Genomic DNA, 9,891 nt, shown 5'->3' with positions numbered 1-9,891 from the left:
TTGTAATACCCCGTTTATTTAATAGATAACTAAATAAATTAATGATTGTATAATAGCTCTAAAATCAATAATTATATAGCATGGTGTTGGTCTTGAGGGTTAATTGCTACAGATTTTAGGAGTTGGGAGTCAAAGGTGTAAGTTTCGGACGTAGTTTGTAAATATTTATGAAGACAAGGGTTCTGTGGTAATTATTGGGACTTAATTTGAAAGAAAAAAGAGAAGAGAGGGCTGAAAATGTCATAACTGAGAGTTAGGGGTTCAAAAAGATAAATTTTGGATTAATTTTGAAAAGGATTTGTTGAGGGAGGGGTTGTTTAGTAAAATTCAGATTTAATTGTAGAAGAATTTAAGGGCAGGGTTTAAAGGGTAATTTATAGACTTCTTTTGAAAGGAATTAAGTTGGAGGGGCTTATAATGTAGATATGGGAAAGTTACTCAAAGTCGGGTATATAGCCTTCCCATCGTTTAAACCCTAACCCTAATACTCCACATATTCATCAGCCGTCATCTCTCCCAACAGCCGCCACCTTATCCCTCTTAGTCACCGGTCACCACCACCATCCACCCAGACGTTCTCCAACCACCTAACAGCCATCGAGCGACGTTGAAGACCGACTGGGAGGGGAACGAAGCTGCATCAGTGGAGATTGAAGGAGTGGCGTCATGATGGTCGTTGTTCGTGACTCTCCAGCCGCTGCCGCCATCGATGTCAAGCAAGAAAGACCACCGGGATAGTTGTTGTCGCCATTCCTGCCGTGGCTGAGGTCGGGGACCAGTCCATGGCGTTGTTTCAGTTGAAACACCGAAACCACCTTTGTTCCGCAACTACACCTCTGCCGCTTCCTTTCTATTGTTACGTTGTTGCTGCTACTTCGCCACCCAAATGCCACAGTCGCTGCCTGTTACGTCGTGGGCAGCCGAGGGGGGGAACCGTCGAAGATTGGAGATGGGTTTTAGGTCACTACCGTTGTCAAGTCGTTGTTGCTACCGCTGCTACCCACCACAGGTGGGTGGAGTGTGTTCTACTTTCGAAGTGGGTGTTCTGTTTAGCCGGAGATCGCAAGGAAGAAACTGCCACGATCGTGAAGTGGTGGTTGCCGCCATTCACCACCGTCGGGCGTCGGGCGCCACTAGGTTGTTATGTTTATGTGGTTGTATTAGTGTGTGTGTGATTATTTGGGGTTTAAGCATTGTAAAATATAACAAAAAGAAGAGTAATGAAAAGAAAATGGAAAACCACCACCATAGGGTGGTGGCTACCGCCACCGACCGCCGTGTCGGGTAGCGGTGTGCCTCATTTGTTTGGTGATTCCTTTGGGATGTTTGGACAAGGGACTAAAACCCTAGTGGGCCTTGTAATCCCTAATGGGCCCAATGAAGCTTAATGGACTCTAATTGACCCAATAAAACCCTAATGAGCTTAATGTTATTCTAGTGGGCCTAATAGGCCCAATAAAGCCTTAATTGACCTAAAAGCTCAAAAAATTGATAAATGGGCTAATATTTGGATTGGAAACCCTAATTAGGGTTTGGAAAACCTTAATGCAATGAAACCCTAATTTGGGGAGTTAACCGGGTCACACGAGAATTATTTAATAACTTGAGATATTAAATAATAATCATTGGCAAAGATTAATCTATGTAATATTGGACCTAATGGATTAAGTCCTTAATGGGTTAAGTGAGAAACACTTAACCCTAATCGTCATTTTATGTGAAACCCTAATTTCACTTGGGTTTATTATTGGGTCTTTCTATTGGGCCTTGATGATTGGATTATTAATGGGCCATCCAAGATCAAGCAAACAGACTTAGAATAATGAATGGGCTTTGAGCTAAGGCCTATATGAGGAGTTCCAAATTGGGCCATAGATGGGCCATAGTTTGGGCCTTAATGATTAGGTGATATTGGGTCATTAGAGTGTTGAATGTTGGACTGGACTAAATGGTTGGGCCTTATGGTAAGACCTTGTAAGGATTTGGGTCCAATTTGGAAAATTAGGCCATATGATGGGCTTTGACTCATAGTTGACTTTTAGGCCTATGGATTGGGCCTTAGGCTTGAATAAAGCCAAGCATGGGGTAATGTAGTAATGACCCCAAGTACGTACTTATGGTTATGTAGTGGAACCCAATTATTAATTGGATGTTATTTTGGTGTTGACAGTTCGGGAATCTGTCATCCAGCAGTTGGGGTTGAGTTTGCGGGACTTCAACAGCGTGGGATTGTGTCTATGGGACTTCAGCAGTGTGAGGTGAATTATCCTCCAGTAGCGGTGGGTCTACGACCACAATGTCGGCCCACCAGTAGAAATTGTATGTTAGATGATTGTCTTTGTATATTCATCTAGGTTTGCTACTACCTGATATATTATGTGCTAGTATGATATGATGTTATATGCCAGTAGCAGTAGGTGAGATAGTCCCCAAGATTTCTGGTCGATAGGCCCGAAGAGGGGTAGTCATACCCAGTTATACTAGATAGAATATGACTATGTGATACATGTTATGTGGTAGTAGTAGAGGGGTGAAATAGTCTCCAGTATCCGGTCGAGAGGACCGAAGGGGAGGCCAGCACCCAGATATGCTAGCCAGTATCCGGTCGAGAGGACCGAAGGGGAGGCCAACACCCAGATATGCTAGCCAGTATCCGGTCGAGAGGACCGAAGGGGAGGCTAGCACCCAGATATGCTAGCCAGTATCCGGTCGAGAGGGCCGAAGGGGTAGGTCGAGCACCCAGATATGCCTGACAATATATGTATGTTATGTGATTATATGGTATGTGGTATGATGGGGGAACTCACTAAACTTTGCGCTTACGGTTTTTAGTTTTGGTTTCAGGTACTTCGTTTTCAAAGGAAAGGAGTCGGCTCGATCGCAGCGCATCACACTATGGTTTTCCGCACATGAGATCTTTGGGATTACACTCTGATATTGTTTTATGATTATATGTTTTGACTATTTCTACTTAGGTTTTGACATGACATGATATTATGGATGTTATCTTATACTGATGGATTTATAATAACTTATTTAAAAATGAAATTTTTGGCCTTGAATTTTGGGATGTTACACACATTTAAGAATCCTACCTTCTTCCACACACGAACATTAAATACACACATACACACATGGATTTTCCCCAAAATTACTCAAATTCAGAAGTGATGCACTGAACACACACAAACACATAATAACAACCATAAAATAGCTAAATCCAAATTTGTAACACCTTCAAGTGAATGATTCTAAAAATCAGAAGAGTGCAAGTATAAATCAAAAGAGTGCAAGTATAGGAAACTTGAGTCACTACAATGGATTGGGAATTCGAAGATCATACCATCAAGAAATCTGAAAATCCATTCTCACCTCACCCTTGCATCAATGGTTGGTTTAGTATGAAAATCTTTATCGAAGAAGAAGACATCACATACTTTCATTTTAAGTCAGTATATATTGAAATTTTCATTTTTGTTGTAATTTTTTCATATTACGTCAGCATATATTGAAATTTTCATTTTAAGTCAGCATATATTGAAAATTGCATTTTTCTTCCAATTTTTTCATATTAAGTCAGCATATATTGAAATTTTCATTTTTGTTGTAATTTTTTCATATTACGTCATCATACTTTAAAAATTGTTTCTTATTATCAAAATTTTCAATTTTTTTACCTATTAAGACATTATAGATTACAAAATTGCATTAAAATTTCAAAGTTTTCCATATTAAGACATCATGTTTTTGAATATTGTATTTTTCTTCCAATTTTTTCATATTAAGTCATCATATTTTGAAAGTTGCATTTTTCTTTGAATTTTTTCATGATACTTTAAAAATTGAATCTCATTTTCAAAATTTTCAATTTTTTTTTACCTAATAAGACATTTTACATTACTAAATTGCATTAAATTTTCAAACTTTTTCTTAATTTTTACACTTGTTTTAATCTATTGAGTAGGAGGATAAATAGGAATAATAGTCGTAAATTTAAAGAAGAAAACTTTTAATATTAGAAAAAATAAATTAGTTCAACTGAAAACACATAAACCTTACAATAGTGTAGTCATACGTTAAGTTAATTATAATATTTCAATAAAATAAATTAAATAAAAAATAAAAGAAAATTCCTGTTAGCTGATCGCTTGAGTTTCATCATTGGTGTAATGTAAGGTATATTATATCGAATGCATAATTTGTGTTAAGATAAGTTCATTAACTTTATGAATCAACATGTTGACTTCTTAATGCATGTCTGTATTTTTCTTTTTTTGTTTCTGTCTAATTGTGTGCCTATAATTTCACTATTAGTAGCTAGGGTTCGATGAAATTATTTATTTTCTTTGTTCAGTTACTTGCATTATTATTTACTTTCGGGTAATTGATTTGATTTTTTTTTATTAATTCCTCTTAGTGGGTTTTCATATTATTATTTATTATTGCTTGTGATTACATTCCTTGTTGGTGATTGAGTCTGGATGAGCATGTTAACTTTTTTTTTTAACAAATTTGTTCTTCATATTGCGGGCGGTGATATATAAAATCCAATGGAATAAAATATTTCATACGTGGTATGTTTGTTATTACTCTATCATATCAGTATTTAAATTTTTGAATTTTGTTGTATGGTACGTGTTTGTTATCTATGTTTCATCATTACTTCTAAGAGCATTGGGTGTGGGCAACAAGATGCAACACCAAGTTGTGTCACCTCACATGCCACATAAACAAATTTTGTTATAACACTAAGTGGGGAAATGGACAACAAGATGCAACACCAATTTTTTGAAAATAAATATTTTTATTTTTGTATTTTTTTTACTATTTCGTTTTTTTTTTACTTTTTTTTTTGCTTTCGTTTTTTTTTTCTTTTTGTGTTTTTTTAATAACTAATATATTTTTTATAAAACATATAATTTTAAAAACAAAAAAAGACATAATATTTAAAATATAAAATTCCGATTACAATTAAAAAAACATAATTTTAAACCTAAATTAATAATTAAAATACCATTCAAATTACTACTAAAACCACACCAATCCTAATTAACCCATATATTTTTTCCTAATTTGTTCTTTAATCGCTTGTAGCACCGCTAGATCAGCATACGCTAAACCATCATCGCTAGTCCGAAGAATTGACAACTGATGTGTCATTAGTTCTCTCTCTTTTTGTTCCTACTTCTCCCGTGCCTGCCTTTCCAGGAACTCCAAATGACGACGTTTCAAGTCATTTTTTTCTTTTATTAATAAATTGTGCTCGTCGAATTTCGCTCTTATTTCCGCCGCATCTTTTGCTCTCGTCTCCACCTCCTCCGCATGTCTTCCAGCGCGCCTCGCTTTGTCGCGTACGGGCGGTCGTTGTGGTGGGGATATCTCTTGGATATCATCCGGGATCTCATCGTCATCGGTGTTTAGGTCGATGTTAATCCGTGCGTCCGACACGTCGACCAAGCTAGAATTGCGAGACCTTTTGGATTGAACCTCCGACGATGTAGGCGTTTTATTCCACTTTGGATCCGCTCACAACAATTCTCATGATTTTTCAAAGTCGAAAACATGACCCATTTCGACCCGATATTGTTCCTTAGCATATTTGAACAAATTGAAGTCGTTGTTTCCGCTTTGTTGTTGCGCCTCAAGCCGGTTGTAAATACCGTTGAATTTGCTGCACCACTTAGTTATCATACCCCATTTGTTGCTCAACGTGTCATTGTTGCGATACAAATTTTTCTTTAAAATAGCATGAAACTTGTCGAGCACCGCCCCCAATAAGCTCATTTTTTCATTCCATTTCCACGAAGTTCGTTTTTTGAAGTAGCACACCAAGCCGCCGTCAAAGCGTATTCCTCCTCCGGTGTCCACCATTGTGGAACGTCTGCATTTTCTGTTTCTACCACTATTGATTTTCCTTTCCTTTTCCCTTTCTTGTTCCTACTACCTCTCGCTTCCGCTTCACCCGATTGTTGTCTCGTAGGCGATGGTTGGTTGGTTTGTTGTTGCATCGAAGCAAAAGAAGGGAAAACATTTTGTTGTAAATTTGGGTTTTGACCGCCTTGATTTTGTTGAAAATAGGTGAGTTGGGAAACTATAGTGATGGTGAAGCGGGGTTGAAAGTTGCGCCTTGGTATGGGATCTGTGGTGAGCCTTGAGTCGATAAAAGGTTGAAATAACCTTCATAACCGGCAAACCCGACATGCGAGGTTGTGTTTGGTTGTGTGTTTGGGTTTGATGATGGGGAGGTGTTTTGGTTTTGCTACATTTTTTTAGAAAGAAATAAAAATGTAGATAGAAAGAAATGTAAGGTTTGAAATGAAATGAGTATATATATATATATATATATATATATATATATATATATATATATATATATATATATATAGGTAAAAAGGTAATTTTTTTTAATTAATGTGAATTTGACCGTTTTCAAACGGTAAGTTTACAACGGCTCAATTTTTGGCCGTTTCATCTCGTTTCCGTGGCCACGATAATCGCATGACGAGAAGCAACGAGTTGGAGGGGGTGGTGTTCCCCCGTTACGACGTTGTCGCGATGCGCCACGTCATCGGCGTTACATCTCGTTTGGACTCATACCATGTGGTCTAAGAAAATCCGGTTGATATTCCACTTCATGATTATTAATTAAGTAGCCATGGTCATGACATCTATCTTTTTGCATAACTAGTCTATGTTTCTATTTTTATTACAATTTCATAATTGGTCTCCCTTATCTCAAGTCAAAATTCTAAGTCATTTAATGTGCTTGGTTATTTGCAACTTAATTCATCATCCCTTGTTTTCTGGAATCTACCGGCAATTACTTTCTCTCCATTTCTGTTATCACTATATTTTATGTTTATTTATGTAATCGTGTCTATCTATACTTTCCATTGTTTTTGTTATTTGTATATTTTGTTTTAGAGTGGATGAGCATGTTTGTTCAATATATAAGATGTTGTAGTAGGTTTGTGAGTTTAGTCATGCATCATATTCTTTCTCTATCTGGGTTTTTGCTTTTAGGCATGAGACACTTTTTATGTGATTTTTATTTATTTATTTATTTATTTTAATAAAAAATCATTGATAAAAATCAAACCAAGACTCTGATGCCAACTTGTAACGACCCAAAAATCAGGGGTAAAAATTTCATTTTTATTATAGTAAAAACACAGTTATCTTTTAAATCCAAGCATTCCAAAAACATTGCTTAGTTAAAACAGTTATCAGAGTTACATCCCAAAATCACATAATGCGGAAAACACGGTGTGTGCGCTGCGATCAAGCCAGACTCTTCCTTTTCAAACCGATGATACCTGAAACCATAAACAAAACTGTAAGCACGTAGCTTAGTGAGTTCCCCAGAGCATACCCCACACAATCCACATAACCACATAATCCATATCAACTATAACAGCTACATAACTCATATCAATCACATAAGCCATGCATATAAACATATAAGGATGTCGTGGGCTCCCCCGAGGGTCTTACTCCGGGATACCATGGGCTCACCACATGGTCGTACACCTAAGTGTCATGGGCTCCCCTCATGGTCTTTAATAGGAAAGTCATGGGCTCCCCCACATGGTCTTACATCTAAGTGGCATGGGCTCCCACCATGGTCTTTAATAGGAAAGCATGGGATCTCCACATGGTCTTACATCCAAGTGTCATGGGCTCTCCCATGGTCTTCCATACAAGTATAAAACATATACAACTAGGATACCTCTTAGCACATAACCAGCTAACATGCCACATAACACTATATCAACTAGTGTACCACATATCATATAATGGGCATGTCTTGGTGCTTTCGACCCATTGGTATGGTGAGGAGACTCACTTCACACTGCTGAAGTCCCACGGATAAAACCCTAGCTGATGGATGACATATTCCCGAATTGCCCATATCAAAACAACACCCAATTAATAATTGGGTTCCAATACATAACCTAACTTGGTCTAAAACCAAGGTCCAAACACACACTCTGAAAGCCCAAAAACCAATTAATGAACTAAGGCCCAAATATGGCCCAATTTTCCAAATTGGGCCTATGATGGCTAGTGGCAGCAAAGAGGTGGTAGGAAACAACAGTAGGTGGCAGTCACCACCTCATAGTGGTGGCGATGGGTTTTCCAGATTCATAATGCACATCCTACACTGCCACTTCAGAAAACAGCTCATACTTGCGAACATATAAGCACTCAACCACTTGCAAGGCGGCAGAAACACAGCGGGAGCTAAAAGAATCGGTGGCCGAGGCCGGCAGCAACAACAGGGGCGTTTTCCCACGTTACACGCACCGGAAAGACAAAGGAGAGGAGAAGCTTTACTTACCGAGAGCTTCCGGTTTCTCGTGACTCACGCATCGATGTCCACAACGCGTTCCTCGGCCCTTGGCGGTTTTCTTGGTAGCTCACGACGGTTACCGCTTCACCTTTGACTTCGTCGGCAACAGGAGCGGCAGCGGTGGTGTTCGACGGCCATGCGACAAGGAGGTAGCGATGGATGGAGTACGAGGGCACAAGGGTGGCGGCTGGACTTCCCGACGACGGCGGCTGAAACATGAAACATCCATAAATTTTACACCAAATTTAAACTTTTTCAATCATAAATAAAAATTCAAATAGCATCATTTAAAAAATGTTTTCAAATCAATATCCATCAGAGTGTCCCAAAATCATAACATAAGGATGAGGAGCGGTACGGTCACGCATTCGCCTTGCCACGATCTCCTGAAGTACCTGAAACAATAAACCGAAAACTGTAAGCCCGAGGGATTAGTGAGCCACCCCCAAAATACCAATACCACACTGACAATGCCATATCAGTAACAATAAATCAATCAACATGCATACTGGGCCATCGGCCTGACTGGACCGCCCTACTGGGCCTACAGTCTATCTGAATCTATCCCGCGCCTTCGGCATGACTGGTCCGCCACATGGGCCTGCAATCTCCCCGGACCGCTCATAGGGTATGTTGGCCTTCAGCACGAAGCAGGACCGCCTCAACCCAACCAACAAGCAAATAACCATGTGCGCATGACTATCATATACTGGCATATACAAACATCAAACATATCTATCTCACTGATCATCAATCATAGAATTCTCTCGTAACTAGAGTACTGACCTAGCAGGTCACTAACATACCAATCCTTACGAATCATAAGAGCATAACATAGTGTCTACCCTAATTCTGATCTTACAGATCATAACCACATGTAGCATACCATAACAATAACAACTAAAGGGTCGGCCTTGGTGCCGTAGACCCTATCGATATAATGAGGATAACTCACCTCGCAATGTCGACTTGGAAGGTAAACTCCAACTCTCGGATCACTCGACACAGGCTCCACCACCTATGATCATAGTACAATATACTCATAAGTCCTTAACCTTGTAAGGTACTCCATTACCCACTAGTCAACCCCTGGTCAAAGTCAAAGTCCTCAGTCAAGGTCAACAGTCCATGTTGACCCCAACTCGCCGAGTCATTGGGTAACTCGTCGAGTTCCTTCGATTCTCGTTCAAACTTTAAGGCCATCCGTCGAGTTCCCTCCTTGCAACTCGACAGATACACATGCATACATATCCTAGAGAAAACTCATCTGACTCGCCAAGTTGTTCTGTAACTCGTCGAGTCTGATGGTAATCTTCATCGGACCCGCCGAGTTGTTCATCCAACTCGTCGAGTTCACGGCCATCTTCAAGTGACTCACCGAGTCAACCTTGCGACTAGTCGAGTCCCTTCAGTCCTTTTTTCCATATAGACCTATTTTGAGCCATGCAGCGGCTCCAAATCACATATCCAAGCTTCTAGGGCATGCTTATCACGTAAAGTTGCAAACTTTACATGCATGCATGGCTTTAAAGGATCTA

The 9,891-nt window shown here is 39.1% G+C and overlaps 1 protein-coding gene across 2 annotated transcripts; it reads left to right on the top strand.

The window, feature by feature from the left end:
• The first annotated feature begins 423 nt into the window (after positions 1-423).
• On the top strand, positions 424-3,062 carry LOC128133211 (uncharacterized). 2 transcript variants are annotated; one of them, XM_052770340.1, is made up of 3 exons: positions 475-1,137; positions 2,171-2,258; positions 2,845-3,062. In XM_052770340.1, exons 1-3 carry the CDS (start codon positions 783-785, stop codon positions 2,933-2,935), a joined length of 534 nt encoding a protein of 177 aa, XP_052626300.1. In that variant the 5' UTR covers positions 475-782; the 3' UTR covers positions 2,936-3,062. The 2 variants fall into 2 exon arrangements, 1 of the variants encoding a protein (XP_052626300.1); XR_008231616.1 differs by lacking the exon at positions 2,171-2,258 and having other exon boundaries at positions 424-1,137.
• The last annotated feature ends 6,829 nt before the right edge of the window (positions 3,063-9,891 follow it).

This window comes from Lactuca sativa, chromosome 4 (genome assembly GCF_002870075.4).
Source record: "Lactuca sativa cultivar Salinas chromosome 4, Lsat_Salinas_v11, whole genome shotgun sequence".
Taxonomy (NCBI): Eukaryota; Viridiplantae; Streptophyta; class Magnoliopsida; order Asterales; family Asteraceae; genus Lactuca; species Lactuca sativa.
Note: the sequence above shows the minus strand (reverse complement) of the source record. Positions and strands in the feature narration are given on the sequence as shown.

Excerpts from the sequence above, each read along its gene's own strand:
- LOC128133211 (XM_052770340.1), top strand. The coding sequence starts at position 783 with ATGGCGTTGTTTCAGTTGAAACACCGAAACCACCTTTGTTCCGCAACT. Across the intron at positions 1,138-2,170 it reads CGGGCGTCGGGCGCCACTAG|TTCGGGAATCTGTCATCCAG; the intron begins GTTGTTATGTTT and ends TGGTGTTGACAG. Across the intron at positions 2,259-2,844 it reads TGGGACTTCAGCAGTGTGAG|GTACTTCGTTTTCAAAGGAA; the intron begins GTGAATTATCCT and ends TTTTGGTTTCAG.